General features: G+C 34.4%; 2 protein-coding genes across 4 annotated transcripts in view; one reads left to right on the top strand and one right to left on the bottom strand.

Annotated features, from left to right (window-relative positions):
- Positions 1–16,901, top strand: part of LOC106670284 (protein spitz-like) — a 106,421-nt gene extending 89,520 nt beyond the window's left edge. For all 3 annotated transcript variants that reach the window (XM_024225187.1, XM_024225188.1, XM_014400470.2), the window contains 5 exons: positions 12,054–12,228; positions 12,920–12,981; positions 13,054–13,189; positions 13,263–13,347; positions 15,510–16,901. In XM_024225187.1, the coding sequence (XP_024080955.1) occupies positions 12,054–12,228; positions 12,920–12,981; positions 13,054–13,189; positions 13,263–13,347; positions 15,510–15,578 (527 nt within the window). In that variant the 3' untranslated portion in view covers positions 15,579–16,901. The remainder of the gene's footprint in view (positions 1–12,053; positions 12,229–12,919; positions 12,982–13,053; positions 13,190–13,262; positions 13,348–15,509) is intronic.
- A 2,384-nt stretch (positions 16,902–19,285) lies between these two features.
- Positions 19,286–21,458, bottom strand: LOC106670292. The gene is made up of 3 exons (XM_014400481.1): positions 21,198–21,458; positions 20,716–21,145; positions 19,286–20,570 (listed from the first exon to the last, which is right to left on the bottom strand). The coding sequence occupies exons 1-3, from the start codon at positions 21,386–21,388 to the stop codon at positions 19,461–19,463; spliced, it is 1,731 nt and encodes a 576-aa protein (XP_014255967.1). The 5' UTR covers positions 21,389–21,458; the 3' UTR covers positions 19,286–19,460.
- Between the last annotated feature and the right edge of the window lie 303 nt (positions 21,459–21,761).

The following is a 21,761-nucleotide window of genomic DNA, read 5'->3' as shown; positions in this document are numbered from 1 at the left end:
TTTCACGTTCCTATGAAATAAAATTAAACGAAATTCTCTCCATTAAATTCGAGATATCGAGAACCATATCTGCGAGCAATTAGCGTAATGTACACTATACAATTTTCTCTCTCTCTCTCTCTCTCTCTCTCTCTCTCTCTCTCTCTCTCCAGGTCTTCCAGATTATAAAAGGATGGGCGGTAGCGAGGGTGAGGCAGATGTGAAGGGTCCTCGAGGAAAATTATAGAATTAGGTACCGCATCTGGAGCAACTTTGGCTAAACACCTTGACAAACAGAACGGACCTAATACGGAAAATCGTGGCCTGAAGATAAATTATAACCAAATGTTCTTGTAGGCGTAAAGAGAAAGGAAAACAGTCCTGAACCATGAGAAACTCGGACGGTTTCTGTATAAAGTGATCTTCTGAAACCGAATCTTCAGAATTAGGTGTTTTTATAAATATAATCTTTTATCTAATAACCAAAGTAGGTGGTAATTTCTCTTCTTATTAAAACTGGTCTAATTAGACCAACCATTAGTTTTTACGATGACATGTGTATGAAGACTGCTAAAAACGTTGTAAGTGCAGAAAATCCCGAAATATTTCCATTCGTTCTTATTGTTGAAGTTGCTTCCTACACTAGCACAGCAAAAGGATAAGCGTTTTGAAGCGCTTCTTCAATAGAAAAAGGAAATTGTGCGAACCAAAACTTTCCTTGTGTCTTGTGCAACCTGCAAGGACGTTCAGTCTAGCTTTATCAGTTCCATTCCACACTCCGCAGTTATGGCTGAACAGGTTCTGTATCTTCCATGTCCAAAACAGACATTAATTCTCTGGTACGACAATTGCTAAGGCCAGAAGAAAAACTGAGGTTTTCTGCCAATAATGCTCACATTAGTGGCAAAGGGGTACTTCACAGAAACCCATAAGTTTTCCCAGTGCGTGGACACTTTTGTGAAAAAGCTAAACGAGGCAAAAGACCAGTAGTACCTAGAGTCCTGGTTAAAATTGGTCTTCAACACCGAATTCTTTGTATGGATGGAAGTAGTAGACCAACTTTTGGATTAAAAAAATATGAGTATTTCTAAAGCATCCATGATAAAAATTTGGTGTCATTGGTGTAAACAAATATTTCACTCTAAATAAATGCTGTTCGTTATCAAGTTAATGGTCTAAAGGTCCTATATTCAAGAAAAATATGTCGGAGGAAGGTTGTTATCATTTAAGCATAAAAATGGAAAAAAAGTTCCTTGTCGAAAGGAAAGAAAAAGTACATTAAAACCTGACACCATATTTGTCAACTGATAAAAAATTTTATGAACATTTTCTGGATTGGAATGAACTTACCTTTTTCATTTGCAATATTCTTAACCTCAAATTTTAAGTGCAATTTTTTTTGTAAATTTAAATTTGTTTATCGCGTTGGTTAGACCCAGTTTTAGCCGTTTAAAGGTGGAAACATCGGAAATTCTTCTGGCTTTAGCCGCAAAGCCTTGGTAATCCTCACTTTAACCGGATAAACTTAGGTTTACCTTTTGTTCTTGCTTTATCCGTAACATCTACAATAAATAAATGTTTACATTCTTATAAACCCATTGTACAATAAGATTTACTATTCACTATTCAAAAAATTATTAATTGCTTAACTTCAATGTTCTGGGCTGTAAAGGATGGTCGCTTCCTCATTCTCGTGTTGGCTGAGGCGAGATGGTGTTTGGAGATGGAGTATTGACCATGTTTCCGCATTCTCGTGGCCGAAAACGAGACTAGTGTTTGGCGGCGCATCTTTGCATTTATCGTGACCTCAGGGATCTTAAGATCCCTATTCCTTATGTACCGAGGTGCATTGGCCACGTTTCATATGATTTTATTTTGGAATGTTTGTATACTTTTTGTATTGCTGTTTGGTATAACCCCATAATTGAATATGATATGCCCACACAGGCTTTAGGATTTGTATAATAATAATTTATTTTGTAAAGGATGGTTGGAGTCGCGACCTAGCAAGCAGTACAGTTGTCAACCTTAAACCTATTTCTGTCCTTTTTTCTTCATATGTTCTTTAAGATCCACCAGATAGCTGTATCGTGTATATGTTATAAATAGTTCCATCCATTGTGAGACATGGAACATGATCCACTTTTTTGTTTATAAAATTTAATGTACACATTTATGATGATTGAGCCTGATTCTCCATTTTTTGTCCATTCGTTTATCTTGTTACAAGCCTTTTGAAGGATTTTGGATGAATGGTTGATCGTTAGTCCTAGTGACACCACCATGATCTGCAAACGTTGGAATTTTTACAGTTTACACCATCTATATTCGGAAAAATCACTGCTAATCACAAGTAAAGTAATGGACCTAACATGCTACCTTGTGGCACACCTGCATTTGTTGTTTTTCATTCTGAATGTTTATCAACTTGTTTGATTCTAAAATGTCTGTCAGAATGTACTACGTACTGCTTTAATAGCATCAATTTTAGCTTACTGATGAGTCCTTCATGCTAGACCTTTTCAAAAGCTTGTGAGACATCAAGGAAGATAGAAAATGTTTGTTTTTCTTCGATTTTTTTCTATTACGCCCTTACTCGGTGAATTTGTCTATTGTTTCTTGTTCGGGATCCAAATTGGTAGTCAGGAATGATTTTCTTTTTTTCTACAGTGGGTTTTATTCTTCTTCTTGACTCTAAAATGTTTGTCAGTTAGAGTTTTACATACTGCTTTGCTGCTTTGGTAGCATCCATTTTACCTTACTGATGAGCCTTTCACGCCAGACCTTGTCAAAAGCTTGTGTGACATCAAAGAAGATACTAGAAAAAATTTGTTTTTCTTCGAGCGTTTTTTTCTTCTTCTTTCACACTAAAATGTTTGTCAGTTAGAGTTTTACATACTGCTTTGCTGCTTTGGTAGTATCCATTTTAGCTTACTGATAAGCCCTTCACGCCAGACCTTGTCAAAAGCTTGAGTGGCATCAAAGGAGATACTAGAAAAAATTAGTTTTTCTTCAAGCGTTTTTTCTATTACGCCCGTTACTCGGTGAATTTGGTCTATTGTTGTCTTATTCGGAATCCAAATTGGTAGTCAGGAATGATTTTTCTTTTTTTTCTACTGTGGGTTTTATTCTTCTTCTTTGACTGTAAAATGTTTGTCATTTAGAGTTTTACATACTGCTTTGCTGCTTTGGCAGCATCCATTTTAGCTTACTGATGAACCCTTCACGCCAGACCTTGCCAAATGTTGCGAGGCACCAAGGAAGATATTCGTTTTTCTTCTAGTGATTTTACTGTTACGTCCGTCACTCGGTGAATTTGGTCTATTGTTGTCTTGTTCGGAATCGAAATTGGTGGCCAGGAATGATTTTTTTTCTACAATGAGCCTTATTCTTTTCAGTAATACTTTTCGAAAAGCATAGAGACTGTCTGTAGTATATTCGTCCATATTAGTCCTCCGGTTTTTGTATCATAATAACTTCTGAAAATTTTATGATACTGGGAACATATTTCAGTCTGATTGTAGCATTAGGTATGTTAGTTCAACTAACTTCTTTTTCGGCAATTTTTTGAAAATTTCTTCAGTGATAAAGGTCGTAAATAAAAAATAAAAAAAACAGTTATTCATCAGTGAAAAGTCACTCTTGTAAAATATCAAAATACCTAGTCTGATTAAGTTGTATAAGACTCTAGATTGAACCATGAATATGAATAAGAAAGCATTCAACTAGGCTCAGCGTTCATTTCTACATTTCAGCGTATAAAACATTTTAAATGATAAGTCGAAAGACGAAGATTTATTATGAAATGAGGACTACTTAAACGTAGATTGCCTTGGAAGTGAGTGAAGTAATAGCTGAGAAGTTATCGCGTCTGCGGTTGGTCGCGAAGGCGAACCGGTTTTCGATTTGGTTTCAGCTACTCTACTCTGCTTGTTCTCCGCGCTGCGTCTTTTCTTTCACTCATTATTTTCTATATCTCACCGACCGCAACGTCACCTCCGGTTTTTCCGTCTTGTGGTGGGCTCCCACTCCCACCGTTGGGTGTTTTTTCTTTTTTTTTTCTCTTTTCTACAAACAACCACCATTTGGGTCATGGGAACGAAATGTATTCCTTTTTGTTGAAAATGGGAGCCACTGTAATTAAGGAAACAATTACGGCAGCGTAAACGTTTAAGAACTCGACCTTTCTTTTTACGGTAAAAACCGCAACCGTCACAAGTATACGAAGCTTGAACTGCTAATCGAGACATGGAATCCTTTTAAAAGTCAAAGCCGGTTATTCTAGATTTCATGTGGACGTAGTTTTTAAAATTCCACTCCATCTATTTGCATGAACGATTACGAGAGCTTGAAATTTAACGTTTCGCTCTTAATTACATTACGAAAACACGATTGGTTGTAGTAATGGTTTGGGTATGGCTCAAATTTTGTGATGGTTTACGAGAACGTTTTATAAATCAATAAACCCGTTGATAAATAAGCATCCATGGTTCAATGGACTGGCCTGAACAAAAAGACTGCAATAATAACCAGGCTTGGTCGGGTCAAGGCATATGTGGGGTTTACCTGCATAAAATAAAACAACGCTGTAGTAATCTATGCAGAACATGCAACACCATTGTGGATTTAGAACACGATGTGACGGCTTGATCTACTTATGAGAAGGAGAGAAAAAATTTGCTGGACAGAATATAGCAATGAAGGAAGGGTATTGTTCCACCAATTATGAAACCTTGCTCCTCTTGAAGGACGGTGATATACATAAATGCCTTCTAGACTATGTTTATCGCTGCGGGATCATGGTAAAAATAGAATGGGATGTCCGAGGGCATGCAGTTGGGTAGGTGTTTTTGGGGCGGTCGGGGTCCTGCTCTCTTGTGGGTATAGGAGGTTGAGCTTCCAGAGCAAGTTTAGTACTTGGAAGTTAGAACTTTTCCATTATTATTTTGAAACAAATGATTTTTATCCACCCCTCCAAAAAAAAAAACCTCCTTAATGGAAAAATCCAATAACTGTTAAATGAAAATAAATGGGCATGTCGGCCATCTTTTTCGGTTGCGGTGCCGTCCACTCGGCATTTGCCAAAGGTCAAAAAAATGGTTAGGCTACCATAGCACCAACGTTGGGACGCTAGAAGGAAGGATGACACGTGAAGAGCAACTTTATTACCTTCTCCACATGATTAAACAATTTTTATTCTGTAATTTAATAGTTTCCGATCATTTCGACACGCTACCTTACTGCGCCAGTTTTTCCTGCTTATACCCTAAATATATGTAAGGATAAATGTAACAACTTTCACATACTTACGACTAAATAGGAAGGACCTTACCATTTCAAATTCAAAAGATGTTATTTTATTTATTGACCATTAAATACATGCAATACTTTTTTAATGGGGGTTGGAGTTGATACAGATTATGACAATCCTTTCCACACTGCGACCTGAGTAGATCTATTGTGGAACCCCTAAACCTTTGAAAGTGAGGTTTTTTATATGACTATTGTAAGCATTTTCCTTAGTGCATCTTCTCGGACCTCCTTCTGGACTAGGAAGGACTTCTAGGTCATTTATCGCAACTAGGAAGCATATAGGCCCCAGAATTGACCCCTGTGGGACTCCACATATTAATGAGTCATATATTTCTCCATCGTAGCAAACCATGTGCTACCTGCGTGACAAATAAATTCTAATTAATTTTACACTTTTTCCATCCATGCCGTAGGTTTTTAGTCTTTCCAATAGCAGCTCATGAGAGACATATTCTTATTCTCTGGAAAGGTCACCCAATTTTCATTTTTCTCAAATGCTTCGACTATTACTTTGACTAGATATTTTGCTGCATTGGTAGTGGACTGATTCTGAAGCTATACTGTTCAGCTATGCTGCTAAAAGTTGTTCTTTTAGAACGCTTCAATTATTTAGGAAAATGTGGGCACTTTTGCTGTTGGTCTAAAGTTATGTATCATCATGTTTGCCTCTTTTATGTTTTGGTCAAATAACGGTTTCTTTCGAAGCATTTGAGAATATACCAATATTGATGCTTATACTGGTTAGCATGGTTTAGTGAAGAATCAGTCCATTAAAATTTTTTTATTGAACATTTTGAAAGACCCAATGACCGTTTGGCATTTGAATAAGATAATCTTTTTTATTACATCACTTATTTTGTCACCAATTACAGTTGTAAATTTAAAGCTGCTATTGATTACAGTTAACTTACTCATGGCTATGTCCAAATCGTAGTTTATAGTGCTAGTAACTTTTTTACATTTTTATAAAGAATTTCTTGAAGTCCTGGACATTAAGAGCATTACTTTCGACGGGTTTGTTGCTTTTTCCTGTGATAATCCTTCATGAGGCTTTTGCTACGTTGTTTGATGAATTTATATAGTTATTGGTAGTTTTTTCCTACCTTGGTTTTAATTTTATATTCTTTTAATAGGTTCTTATACTCAGCTGAATATCTTAAAGATTAGAGTTGTCTTTTTTAGGTCTGATAGGCAATTAAGAGGTCATAAGTAATCCGATTTAGGGTTATTTGAGAAGAATCAAAGTTTGTATAGCGTAAGATGGCAAAGACTCGGTTTCAAAGCCGCCCCAAGGAAACGAAACTCGTTATTCGTCTAATTGTATAGGGACCGGCCACCTTTTTCGTTGAGTGGAGGGTGACAAATTACAGAGGGCTAACACCAACAGGAGCGGACAGCTTAATGGCCACTACCAGAAATGAGCGGCGGATTTCTGAAAAGACAGGGCCCGCTTTTTTTTACAGTACAAAGCCGAAAAAGAAATGTCTTATTTCGAAACAACGATGGTGGTCGAATTTCATAAGAAAGACTAGGTTTATTATGAATAAATGTTTACTTGTGAGTTGTTTGATTCTCTGATCATTTTGATCTTGTCTAGACTTTTCGTCATCTTCAGAGGTATCGAATAAAGAGGCTGAAGATTTTCCCTCACTCCGCAGGTCCCCACGGACACCCACGCATCCAACCCACGAGGATAAATGCTAGTTTTTCTGCGACCAAGTTTTCAAAGATGGCGGTTCAAAGTTTAGGCGGATTTGAAAAAGCAAATTGAGTCTTGGAAGCATACAAATTCTAAACTAAGAACGACGAATTCCCTCTGATTCTGTTTACTTTAAATTTGAAGAGTGTGCCGGTTTAATCTTTTCCTGTTGGTGCTTGTCATCAAGGTTCAACAGGGCGTGGTAGACGAAAGACTGAAGATGGCAAAAAGCCGAAACGCCTCTGGCCCATCAGAACAGCAAGGTGGATCGAAATGAGGCCATCTGAGGGACAACTTATCCTAAACCGTCGTTTGAATTTCAAATTTTTGGTCAGTACGAATCAGCGTTACAAGATCGTGAAAGGTGTTATCAGTGTCAACTTTGACAGAGTCTTCAGTTAACCAAGCTTCACGACCATCATCCTGCCGAATCCAAGAGTTAATATAACCAGATAACTAGGTAGGAATGCAATGGAATTTAGTAACTGACGATCTGCATCGTATGATTCTTGCTTTGTCTGGTCCATTTTTTAAATTTGTGAAAACTAGTAGCAGTGTCTCGGTGTCATCTTTGTCTTTCGGTGTTTTCAGGTAACCAAACTTGAGGTCCACCACCTCACAAACGTGAAGAGGAAATCGTGAACTATAATCTTTTGAAATTAAAGTGTTTTGTCAGTGTGAATCAATTGTGTAGGGTCGTGAAAGGAGAAAGTTTACTGTCATTATTGTCAGGTGTCGTCAGATAACTAAATATCCGAGCAACCACCTTGAAGAACTAACAGGAAAATACGCTTTGTTAACTTACTTTTGTGTTTGGGTAGACAATTATAACAATGATTTGGCACAGTTTTTTTTAATGTTCCTCATACTCTAATTATTGGTTGCAGCGAACAATTTTACAACGGCGGAAAAAAATACGTTCCGAGTTAGAGCGCAGCACGCCTTTAGGTCAGGGTATAATCATTTGCGAAAGCGGAGGTTAGAAATTAAATTCGGCTGCGGCATTCGGCCTGGCATTAGTGTGATTAGGGTCTAACAAGAAGAAAAGAGAGGAGCATATGGCCTGCGGGTAGATCTCGACCGCATGCCGTTACCGTACCCCGATACGTCCACCTGCTTGCCGATCACAACTCGTTACGCCGGCTTTGAAATCAGACGGCCCTCCGGAGGAGTGAACTCGGCCAAGGCAGTTGTTAATGAATAGAAACACAGATGCCGGAACAAACCACCGGTCATGATTAGGGACGTTAACCATTTTTATCAAAAAGTATATCGGACAGTTATAATTGACAGATCACAATTTAAGATTAGAAGATGATATTGATATAAATATTGTTATCTAGAACTTAATATTAAAAAGTGTAATTTAATACGCTTCCATCGTATTCAATGCCCTCTAATCTGTGATTATAAAATCTGTGATGTTAAACTTTCTTCACTAGACTCCATGGTCCTAGGGGTAATTTTTGATTCTAAGTTAACGTTCCTGGAACAAATAGAATGTATAAAAAACAAAAACTTATATTTTGCTTTGGTCAGGTCCCACTTACAGTATAACTCACCTGTTTGGTCACCCTACTACAGTTATCATGTATATACTTTAGAAAAAGTGCAAAACAAATTTTTAACATCCTGTGGACTCAAACTACAAATACGTCTTGAACCAGATGACCAAACTCAACTGAGATCCGAATTAGGTATAAACTCACTAGAATGTAAAAAGATCAATGACTGATGTTCTAATATTGTTCAAAATTACAATATTATTAAATGCCCCTTTCAACTAGAAGAGATAAAATTTCATGACCTGCCTATAGAAATAGACAGAGTTGTTTTTTAGCACACCATAAAAACAATTATATGAAAAATGTTCCCCTGGAAAGGGCTTATCAAATATAAACTGTGTAAACGACCAACTTGATATTTTACCAGTCACAAAACTGTTATAAAAAAGAATTATTGTCAATTCTAAACCACTGAAGGAAATCATGTAAATATTCAGGTCTGATTATACTATTTATAATGGATTTGTTATATTTTAAATGCCTCTATTATGAGGTATACATACCGTGTAAATGGAAATATTTTCCGTAAATAAAGGCTTGTACATAATTGAAACGATTGACCCACACTTCAATTTATATTGGAAGAGTCGCCAGAATTATTTGTCTATTTTACAAGAAGGGCAAATACAAAAATTTCCTCTAACTTTTAGACAAGAGAAAGTAACAGAAATTTTCTTTAATTTTAACAGGTCGAGACAGCAAAAATTTGCTTCAATTTAGATCTGAAGAGAAAACAGAAATTTTCTTCCGTTTAAACAGAAATATTTATACAGGAAGACTTGACTGACAGTTTCTTCAATTTGAACAGGAAGATAGAACAGAAATTTCCTTCAATTTAGACTTGTAGAGTTGACAAAATTATTTGTCTATTTTAACAAGGGCGAATACAAAAATTTCCTCTAACTTTTAGACAGGAGAAAGTAACAGAAATTTTCTTTAATTTTAACAGGTCGAGACAGCAAAAATTTGCTTCAATTTAAATCTGAAGAGAAAACAAAAATTTTCTTCCGTTTAAACAGGAATGCAGTTCAATTTATACAATTATACAGGAAGATTTGACAGAAATTTTCTTCGATTTAGACTGGAAGAGTCGACAGAATTTTTTTTTCTCTATATTAACAGGAAGAGCGAACATAAATTTTCTTCTATTTGAACAGAAAAAGAACAGGATTGTAATTCAATTTAGAGAGGATGAGTCGACAGAAAGTTTCTTAAATTTATACAGGAATAGCCAACAGAAATTTTCTTCCATTTATGTTAGAAGAGTCGACGGAATTATTTGTCTATTTTAACAGGAACTTGAACATAAAAATTAGATATTTAAAATAAAGGACGTGTTTAGCTTAATATAAAAAACAATTATAAATAAAATAATAACAAACTTCAAAAGTTGATTGACAGCCAAACAAGAAACACTTCGGATAAAAGATACAATATTTCAAAACTACTTGGCACATGGGAAGCTCTCTGGGTGGCGAATACAAGTGCCCTCATCCCCTTCACCTTTAAGTGTTTTTTCGGCCTCTTTAGGATATGAGCTGTTTAGTCGGAAGAACATGCTTTGAAGAGATTTATAAATATTTTACCCCTGTATTATCGTCTATGCTCGGTTTACCGGCCAATTCTCGTTTTAGTTTTCGGTCGGGCTTGTTCCGGTATTTATTCATTTTTCGCTGGCACGCTATGAAGATGGCGGTGTGAGTTTTTATTTGTATAACTTAGAATACAAACAATTATCCTTAGCATCCTGTTTAATATATTAGCATAGTTCAATTAGCATTCTTGAATGAATAGGAATGTGGTTTGAAATGAAGAAATTCTGTTGCATAATTGCATGTTTAAATTGAATATATATTTATTATATCGCCGCCAGTTTCAGATACATTTATGCCACATACCGTTCTGCCTAAATTAAATTACATTTATGTTGTCTTCTTTTTAAATAAACGAAAATTTCTGCCTACTCTTCCAAACCAAATGGAAGAAAATATCTGTTATCTCTTCCAGTATAAATACAAGACAATATTTGTTGTCTGTCACTGTTAAAATAGAAGAAAATATCTGTTGCCTCCTCCTGTCTAAATTGAAGGAAATTTCTGTTCCCTCTTCCTGTTTAAATTGAAGAAACTGTCAGTCAAATCTTCCTGTATAAATTGAACTACATTCCTGTTTAAACGAAAGAAAATTTCTGTTTTCTATTCAGATCTAATCTGATGCAAATTTTTGCTGTCTCGACCTGAATTCTTTCTGATCGCCCTTCCTGTTAAAATAGACCCAAAATTCTGTCGACTCTTCTAATATAAGTTGAAGAAAATTTCTGTTACATTCTCCTGTCTACAAGTTAGAGGAAATATTTTTATTCGCCCTTCCTGTTAAAATAGACAAATATTTCTTTCGACTCTTACGATATAATTTGAAGAAAATTTCTGATGGCCATTCCTGTTTAAATTTAAGAAAATTTCTGTCGACTCTTCCAATATAAGTTGAAGAAAATATCTGTTGTCTCTTCTAGTATAAACATAAGAAAATGTTTGTTGTATGTTACTGTTAAAATAGAAGAAAATTTCTGTGCCACCTCCTGTCTAAATTGAAAGAAAAAAAAATCTTCCGACTTCTGTCCCTTCCAGTCTAAATTGAATTACATTTCTGTTCGGTCGGAAATTTTCTGTTCGCTCTTCCTATTAAAATAGAAGAAAATTTCTTTGACTTCCACCTGTCTAAATTGGATTACAGTTTCTATCGTTTCTTCTGTACTCTTCTAGTTTAAACATAGATTTCCGACAGAAATTTTCTGTTCAGTCTTCCTATAAAAATAGAAGTTTCTCTTCTGTTCCTGTTTAAATAGAAGAAAATTTCTGCTGTCTCTTCCAGTCTAAATTGAATTTATTCCTATTAAAATATAAGAAAGTTTCTGTCGACTCTTTCTGTTCCGTTTTTCTGTCTAATTTGAAGTAAATTTCTGTTAGCTCTTTCTCTTTAAATTGAAAACTTTTGTTTGTTTTTCCTGTTGAAATAGAAGAACATTTCTGTTGACTCTTACGGGCAAATTTGAAATTACATTTCTGTTTAGGGATGGTTAGGTGGTTAGATTTCTGTTGTCTCTACTTCTTTATGTAGAAGAGTTTTCTTTCTCTTGTCTTTTCCTGTGTAAATTATATCACATTTCTGTTGCCTACTCCTGTACAAATAAAATTACATTTCCCCTGTTTCTTGTGTAAATAGAAGACAACTTCTGTTGACTCTTCCTGTGTAAATTGAATCACATTTATGTTCTAGCTCCCCTCCTTTTGAAATTCAATCTTTCATCTTTAATAGTGTTAATGTTTACTTATAACTTAACAAATTTTTGAACCACCTCTGATTTCGCTGTAGTTTTAAATTTTTGCGTACCAGCAAAGGGCAGAATATGATAGACCAAGGAATTTGAAGATTTTTTTCAACAGATTAGGTCGGTTTAATCTTTTTTTATATGATTGTAATTAATTATTTATTTTCAGAGGGATGCTCAAGCAGATCGACACCGAAGCCGAGGCCTCCGGTGTTGCCCGTAGCCCGTCCGAACCCTAATTTCCACACCACGACTTGTCCCCCGAGTTACGCTGACTCTTTCTGCCTCAACGGGGCGACCTGTTTCACCGTCGACATAGGAGAGTTCCAGACATACTACTGCGAGTAAGTACGAAATGACTTTAATGTATACATCTCTACTTTCTAAGAATCTAGTTCATTATCCTCGGGTCCGGCCTACTAATCCTCCACCGCTTGTGGGAACTCACGTATCGAACAACTGCAGGTACCCACATACAAACGATTTTGCGCTCCTACTTACTCTATTTCATGCAGGTAAAATGTGTCAACGATTCTTTATATACAGCAGGGGGTCTCGATCCTAGCGTTCTTTTACGATCCAGGCATTTTTGACTTTTTCTCGCCCAATTACGAGTAAACGATACCGACGCCTTATTTACATATTGTACCCCCTTCACTTATATCCACATCAGGCTTATTTTAATGTAGTTGTGTAATTACACCGCTTGCCTTTGTAAAGACAGGTCGGCTCTTTTTCCCACACAAGTGGCCAAGGGATTGAAGAAGGGCAATTATTGTATTTTACCTGGGCCGGGAAAGACTATCAAGCCGTGTTCGGGCATTAAGTTTTGAGGGCATGCCCGCGCATCCTAATGCACTACATTCCTCAGCCAGTTGGAAAATGTCCTTTTCCCCTGTCCACTCTTCACTAATTTTCTATTGTTATCCTCGCTGTTCACTCGCTCGATCTTTCCGTGACATTCATTTCTCTATTTCACGTACTTTTACTGGCTTCATAATTAAGCTATTGAACTAACGAGCTTCTAATTTTCAGGTGCGCTGACGGTTTCATGGGAATGAGGTGTGAATTTAAAGACCTTGACGGATCGTATACTCGTAAGTGCCATCAAAATTTATAAACAGGAAAACAATCACAACCTAATTTTTTTTTTTTTTCAATGATTTTAGCATCTAGGCACAGGGTAATGCTGGAGACAGCTAGTATTGCATCTGGAGCGACGATTGCTGTATTCCTTGTCGTCTGCATCTGTATATATGTTTATGTAAGGATACAGAGAAAGCACAAACATAATCTCATCACTAGGTAACTTTTTTTTAAAATTCTGCTTAAATTATCTATCGATTTATTTGACTTACGTTGTTTTTGCTATTTGCAGCCATTGTGAAAGCAGTGGAGATTTGGGAAAGCAGACCCCTTTCGGGAGAGAGATCCCACGGATTGCATTACATCACGTCTCAAGAGTAAGTTAATATCTAACATTATTTCTTGATATTAGTTTTGATATTTTACCAACCCACATAACCAAGATCATAGTCTATGTTTATTGATTTGAAGTATTCCCTGCAATGAATATTTCATTGTTTGTCCAAGAAAAAATTGTATAAAAATCCAATAATTTCTTACGGTATCTGACCATTATTGGATAAACGACCCAACATTTCTTTTCTTAATTTTTCTGTGTGAAAATTGTTCTGGATCCAATTCCTAAATTTTCTTCAAATTAAAAATTCTATCTTCTGGTATATTACTCGTACATAATGTAGAATAAAACTAAATTATTGTAAACAATAAATAAAAAATTATAGCACATTTTTTCCTAGAAAGGTCATTCACATTGCCCTACTCTCACACCCACATTCACTCCTTTCATTTAAAATTTCATTCCTTGCTATTTCATAATAACAATTGTCTTTAATAATATTATTCACAGAAAACTAAAATACAAGCTTAGGCAAAATAATCTGAATACGAAAATTACACTTATTTTTTTCATAATTATTAATATTTATCAATTAATAATCAATTAATCAAAACACAACAGAGCTATACAATTGTCAGAATATAAAATAGGCGATTTAGTCATTTCTGCCTATCCCTTCCTTGTGCTAAGACTTGTTGTCTCACTGTCTTCAGTGCATGGAATCAAGGGTATAAGAAGGGAGAGAGGTGCATAAACCTCATCATTGGTTTTGATGAGAGGCTAAAACATCTCACCAAAAACAGCAAGGTTAGGCAGAAAATGATCGGAAACAACCAAATTTCAGTTTCATCTCCAAAAATTAAAAATGTACCACAATAAATTATAGTAATTAACAAGTGTCATTCATGTAGTTTAGCAATACTTCACCGTTATTGGCCCTCAATAAAAAATATTTTACCCCTAAGTTAATACTGCACAAGTGAAAGAAGTCCATGTTTTATCTACCCTAGAGAGTAAGGGTAACAGCTATGCTTTCTAAAACAGTTATAATTATTGAATATTCATCCGATCCATGGAGTACTCAACTTTCATTAAGTATATACACTACTTTTCATTTAAGTCTCGCACCCTTGTACTTGTCAATTATAAAAACTATGCTAATCAACTTAGTATCTTTGTTTAGGATGATAACTTTCAAAACTTATAAAATATGAGAATCAATGGCCACAACGGTCAAGGCATTGGCACGGGGCTCCTGTAAGGTAAAGGTACCATGTTCGAATCCAGCAGTCCCCCCCCCCAAAAAAAAAAAAAAAAAAAAAAAAAAGACAGTACAGACAGAACAAGTAGGTCAAGGTTAAATGAGAAAGAGGTGTGAAATCAGTCACTGCAGATTGAGATGCTTTGTAAGGGGTCCTGCCAGATTACAAGATATTTAATGGAAGAGTTACCCCGTGCAATAATCCCACAAGTTAAAACAGAGTGGCAGAGAGCATAATAAACAATTTTCAATAACATTTGAGTTAATTGAAGTCACGTTAGCTCAAGCGGTAGAGCACCGATGTATTTAGCCGAAGTTCCGGGGGTTCGAATCCCGCTCGTGACGCTGACTTTCTTTTATCTCAACCAAGACCTTACATAAAGACTAATTAATTGAAAGAAGTAACTTGGTCAATTGACCACTAAAACATAAATTTGAGTTAACATTTTTCTTAAATCATTATTAAGAAATCAAAAAATACTTTGTTTGAATATAAAAAATATATTACGATTAATTAAGGTTTTTAATTGAGATAAAAAAAAGTCAATGGCACGAGCGGGATTCGAACCCACGATCTTTGGCTAGATACGCCGCTGCTCTACCACTTGAGCTATCGTGACCTCGATCCACTCGGACATCTCCCATCTCAACCCCACCTTTTGAATTTTCCCTCCTTTTTGCCATTTAACCCCTTTCATAAGGTGGTGTTGAGGTAGGAAGTTGATGTCCGAGTGGATCGAGGTCATGATAGCTCAAGTGGTAGAGCAGCGGCGTATCTAGCCAAAGATCGTGGGTTCGAATCCCGCTCGTGCCATTAACCATTTTTTCATCTCAACTAAAAACTTAATTAATTGTAATGATTTAATTGGTCAAGCGGACCACGAAATTAGTGAATTTAATTAATTATTTTTGTTCAAATTTTTTTGTTTTTATTTTTGCAGGAAAGGGGCACTGGTGACAATATCAGTTTAGGAGTTTATGATTTTCAAGGGCACAGAGAGCCAACATAACAGGAGGTTTGAGACTGGTGTAACAACTCAAAGACGCGCTTTTTGACTCTTTTGTAAGGGAGAAAAAATCATGTTATTATATTATTGTTTTGTTTTTATTATTATTATTTTTAATACGGACTATTCGCTTTTTGGGTTCAAACATTCCACATCCTCATCAAAACGGATTGGTTTTTTGTTTAGTTTTTTTTTTTTTTTTTACCGAGCGGCATGCGGATAAGCCCTCGTCAATTCACCAAATGAAACACATTGTAAACTATTAAGTGTATTCAAAACTATTTAATGTAATAATATTATCATTGTATTTTGTACAAAGAATTTTTGTAGATATTTATTTTTCCATACATCAGAAGAAGGTGAACTCTATGCTTGTGTAATCGAAAATTCCTTATAATGATATTTAAACTTTATTATTTAATGTTAAGTGACATAATGTTCATATGTGGTAAATTTATATCCATCATGTCAATTAATTGTAATAATAAAAACTTACATATAATTGTATGAACTTGGTTCCTAATTTATTATTAACGTATGTTTTAGATGAATTTCTGTTTTGTGAATAGAATTTTGTTGCCAGTATTATTGTCTCTTGTTGCTCATTGGTATATTTTTTTGTAAAAATTTAATTTGTACAATATACCAAATAATGGCAAATACAAAAATATTGAGCTCTTCTAGCAGAGATAATGTTTCCAATATTTTTTTAAAATACAATTTTAGCTAACAAATAAGTTCAGAACCATGTACCAAAGCTAATTTAATCTAGAGTAAATACCTTGTCCAAAAAAAATTGTTTTGCAGCTTCACCTATGGCTAAAGACTTATTTTAATTGTGTTTTTAAAAGTGGTTGGACTATTTATCTTAAAAACTAGCAAAAATTTAACATAGCATACTAATGTTCCTCTTATAAGAACATCCACTTCCAGTTTAGTGGGATAAAATTAACAACATTATTAAAAAATTAGCAATATTTAATTTAAAAAATTTAACATAATTGTGATATTTTTTCATTAACGTTCAAGACTCTTGGAAAATTATCTTTTACTCGTGGAAAAAATTGTACGTATCGAGTAACAATAGATTAATCATTATCTGATAGTGCAGGTGGAGTGTGCATCTACACATAACAATCTGTGTGTATTTAAATTTATATAAATATTGTAATTTTTTTTTGTACATGTGACATTATTGGGCACTAGTCAGTTAGCTAGCAGCTTACAATCCATAACTTATAGAATAAAATACTTTTTTTTTTCTTAGTCTGCCTCATTATAGAAAAGGGATATATTTAATACAAATATACATAATATATGAACATCTCTATTTTTTTATTTAAACCCTTTTAATATCTTAATTACTATCTAAAGGTTGAAAAATTCCTAATTAATATAAAAAGATTTATCTCAACTAAAAACCTTAATTAATTGTAATATATTAATTGGTCAAGCGGACCACGAAATTAGTCAATTTAATGATTTAAAATGAAGTATACTTCACTAAAGCTCTCCGTGACCATTTCATTTGTCGTCGAGAATCCAATCGGATTACACGACATAAAAAATGGCAAAAAGGAGGGAAAATTCAGGTTGAGATGGGAAGTTGGTGTCCGAGTGGATCGAGGTCACGATAGCTCAAGTGGTAGAGCAGCGGTGTATCAAGCCGAAGATCGTGGGTTCGAATCCCGCTCGTGCCATTGACTTTTCTATCTCAACTAAAAACCTTAATTAATTGTAATAAATCAAATATTTCAACCACAGATAACTTGGGATTTTTCAAACTTTAGATAATAATTGCTACAATCCGTGGATTTTAAGAAAAAGATGATATCTTAATTACTACAAATCACATCTCTCTTCATCAAGAGGTTATTTTATTCTTTCATGAAGAACGTCTCTAGAGTATTGTATGACATATATCTAATTAACTGTAAATAATATAGCCGGTTGTAATCTTTTTATTTGAGGTAAGATTTATCTTAATTTTTAAATATGATCAATTATTTTGCATCGTTTCTTTTGAGACTGTACAGCATGGCCCAAAAATGGTGACCTCTTTGGAAAGGCGTTATTGATTCCTAAAGAAATAAGCAAAAAGGAACCTTTGCTCAACTAACTTTAGATTAGTGCACTTTTCGAGGTTTGGAAATAAAGGAGAGTGAATTAAAAACAAGAAAGAGACCCCCCAAAAATGGGAAAAAAATACTTATCACCTGTGGTGTTTAGTGACTGTTAGTCAATGATTATTCAGAGATCGTGAGATGCGGTCTGGTGTGACATAGGTTTTAGAAAAACATTTTCTTTGCCAACGTTTCAATCTTTATTGAGATCATCTTCAGGGCCTGGGATTTATAACATTGTTTAAATTTTATAAATACATGTAAGAGATCAGAAAAAGTGAATTTATAAAATGACAGAAAATTTTAGATTAAAAAAATTAATTTGTACAATGCTAGAAAATTATAGATTAAAAAATAAGAAGAAATGAATTTATACAATGATGAATTTATATGAATATACAATTATGAATAAAAAAATGAATTTAAACAATTATGAATAAAAAAATGAACTTATACAATGCTAGAAAATTTTAGATTAAAAAAATTCATTTATACAATGATCGAAAATTTTAGATTAAAAAAATTAATTTATACAATGCTAGAAAATTATAGATAAAAAAAAAGAAAAAATGAATTTATACAATGCTAGAAAATTTTACAAAAAAACGAGTACAAATACTTTGATTGAATCTAAAATTTTCTAGCATTGTATAAATTAATTTTTTTATGTAAAATTTTTTAGCATTGTATAAATTAATTTTTTTAATCTAAAATTTTTTAGCATTGTATAAATTAATTTTTTTAATCTAAAATTTTCTAGCATTGTATAAATCCATTTTTTTATGTAAAATTTTCTAGCATTGTATAAATTAATTTTTTTAATCTAAAATTTTTTAGCATTGTATAAATTCATTTTTTTTAATCTAAAATTTTTTAGCATTGTCTAAATTAATTTTTTTAATCTAAAATTTTCTAGCATTGTATAAATTAATTTTTTTAATCTAAAATTTCCTAGCATTGTATAAATTCATTATTTTAATCTAAAATTTTCTAGCATTGTATAAATTCACTTTTTCCCATCTCTTACATCTATTTGTAAAATTTAAACAATGTTTATAAAATTCCAGACTCTGAAGATGATGTCAATAAAGATCGAAACGTTGGCACGATAAAGAAAATGTTTTTCTAAAACCTACATCAGACCAGACTGTATCTCCCAATCTCCAAATAATTCTTATTACGATGTATCATTTTATGAGCAAGCTTTTACCATGTGGGACTCTTAATGTACCTTTCTCAAAGCAGAGTACTAATATAATGACTCGATTCTCAAATTCTTCTATGCAGTTCACTTTGGTCTATACATGGTAAAAAAAGCAAAATTAATAATAAGGAGGTTAATTAATTATTTAATTAATAATCAATAATTTAAACAGTTTGATTTAAAATTGTTTAATTTTATTTCCTTTGCAGTATTGGCAATTATTGGCAACTTTATATTTCTGAAATTTCTAACATCTAAATACGTACAAACTACATATCAACTTAACTATCCACAATTTTAACCTAGCCAAAAGTTGTCCTTTTTTACCAGTGTTACTCAAGTTTTTGTTAGTGTTCCTAGATTTATAAATATTTACATTATGATGTATTGACTCGGTAATATCATTCTTTATTCAAGAAGGTAAGGCTTTGTAGCTTAACTCTTAAGGATTTTTCGAAATTATTTATGTATATAAAAATTATGCAACAATGTTGCACAATGAACCCTTGCATTATTACATCAAGGATTGCAAACATATCTATAGAACAGATAGGTCGATTACTCATAAAAAGAAGTCTGAGAGTCTAGGCTAATTTTGCTAATTATACTAGGCAAACTCTCGATACTGCTTTCAACGCTTAATGTATCAATTGTTTCAATGCTGGCATCACTGTCTTTTAGGTGGTCTTCATGCTCTTCTATGGCCGAAAGTGTCGTTTTTATTTTTCCACCCATTTCTAGACCCAGTCTGTCGTATGTTGCAAAGCTGTCTTCTCCAGCGCGGTCGCTGTACACGCTTGATGTACTTGATGATGATATAGGTGTGCTTACACTCGGGGTGGTTAGGTAGTGCTTTTTAAGCCTCTCTGCTCGTTTCGAGCGTTGCTTGAGAACAAGCGGCTCAACTAAGGAAGTCGCACTAATGGTGACCTCTTTAGGCTTCACTATGATGTCACGGATTTCAGTGCTATCCGAACTAAGCATTGATACTTCATCAGTAGTGACTGAAGAAGTGGTAATGGTGGTGGTCGCTTCGAGATCGCTCGAATCGATGTCTTCGAGTCCCCTTCTGCTGGGACCGTCTGTGTCTGCATCTGGGTCTTTTGCTGTTAGCAACGCAACATCTTCTATGTCGAGAGTGAGGGCATTTATTTCTTTTTCTGTTCCAGATTGGCGCAGTCTCTGTGCCATGCTGCGCCAATTCTGTTGCAGAGCCCTCACTCTTCTCTTATTCGCCAGCACGAGGTTTCTGTCAATCTCTCTGTTCTTCATTCTTGTAAACCTCTTGGCGTGCCTCTTCGCATGCCTGTTCTTAGTCGTTTGATATTCTTTCAGTATTTTCTTTTGCCTGAAGTGTTCGGCTTTGATGATTTCAAACTGCTCGGATAGTGAGAGGTTCCTGATTTTGCTGTTTGTTATCCCGTGGCGAATAAGTTTGTTGACCATGTTCTCTGACGATTTTAAAATCTGGCAGATGCCCACCATGTGATCTACACTTTGAGATCGTATTTTACTTATGGACATCTCAAAAAGAGCTGTCTTTTCTTTTATCTGTTCCAACTCATAGCTGACCTTCTGAAGCCTCTGGAGGGACATGAAAAGATCGCTCAACCCCTTATTGTCCTCTTTGAACACCTCATCACGATAACCTTGTATTTTCAAAAGCACCTAAAACAACAAATATTACAATCAAATGTGAACTTTTGCAGAAAAATTAAGCTAATTCATTTGCTTTAATAATATAACAAAATTATTTTATAATATAAATAAAACATCACCTTGGTATAGGTCAAATAAATATACAATCACTTACATCATTGTATTTGCTTGCTAAGCGTTCTCTTGTCTGACTTAATGCTTTGTATCTGACAGCAACACTTTGGGATGAGGAGTAACGGACAGAGTGGCCGGCTACTTCTTCCATGAACGTCACATAGCAAGTGTTCGATTCAATGAGTTGTTCAAGAGCATCTTTGATGTACAGAAGATCCTGCGCACATCTTATGTACCGTCTGTTCTTAAATGTGCACTTATTAAGTTCCTCCAGGTTTTGCTCCATTTGCTTCAGCGTACGTTGCCTCTTTTCAGAGTTGTGCTTTATGAATGTTGTGAAATTGAGCATTGTTTCTTTATAAGCCTCGCACATTTTTTTCACTTCCTCGAGATCCTCTTCTCTTTCTCTCTTTTTGATCGCACACTCTTCAATTTCATATTTGAACGCTTCATGTAAATCATGAACCGTTCTGTAAACAAGGAATGAGTTTCGGCCATTTGAACTAAAAACAATTTACTAACCTTATCGTGTCGAATTGCTTGTAAGTCGTAGTCAAAGGAGGAAGCATCTCTTGTTTTTCATGCTTGACATAATCTTTTTCCCACCGAAGGACCAAAGCATCGCTTATAGTTTTCGCTATAGTCTTGTCTATTGTCACCGGCTTGAATATTGGAGGTGCTTTGTCATCTTCATCCTCATCACAGTTCAACATGTTTGAAAAAATTGTTTCTTCACTTAAGAGCTTAACTACTTGAAGCCTAATTTTATCTCTACAGCTGTTATTTAATTTTATAAAAATAAAAAATATTCACTTGAATTAAAATATGTTTGGGGATAATCAATAATGTAAACTTTATTTAGTTCTTTAAGATTTAATCCAACTATAATGTACCTTCATGCGATACAATAAGCTGAAGTGCATAAAAACTTAAGAACCGAACAGCATACTTTAAAAAATTAACTTATTTCAATAATTAACCTCAACATTTTTGGAATTGTGAGATTTCTTTATGTGGTCTGCAGGATGATCAACCTGTAATTTGGTCATTACTGATCACTATGATCTATCCTCGGTGCTTTGACCT

This window comes from Cimex lectularius, unplaced genomic scaffold (genome assembly GCF_000648675.2).
Source record: "Cimex lectularius strain Harlan isolate CLEC.00 unplaced genomic scaffold, Clec_2.1 scaffold94, whole genome shotgun sequence".
NCBI classification, from domain to species: Eukaryota; Metazoa; Arthropoda; class Insecta; order Hemiptera; family Cimicidae; genus Cimex; species Cimex lectularius.
This window is presented reverse-complemented; position numbering and strand designations above follow the sequence as displayed.

Excerpts from the sequence above, each read along its gene's own strand:
- LOC106670292 (XM_014400481.1), bottom strand. The coding sequence starts at position 21,388 with ATGTTGAACTGTGATGAGGATGAAGATGACAAAGCACCTCCAATATTC. Across the intron at positions 21,146-21,197 it reads AAGCAATTCGACACGATAAG|AACGGTTCATGATTTACATG; the intron begins GTTAGTAAATTG and ends CCTTGTTTACAG. Across the intron at positions 20,571-20,715 it reads TAGCAAGCAAATACAATGAT|GTGCTTTTGAAAATACAAGG; the intron begins GTAAGTGATTGT and ends TTGTTGTTTTAG.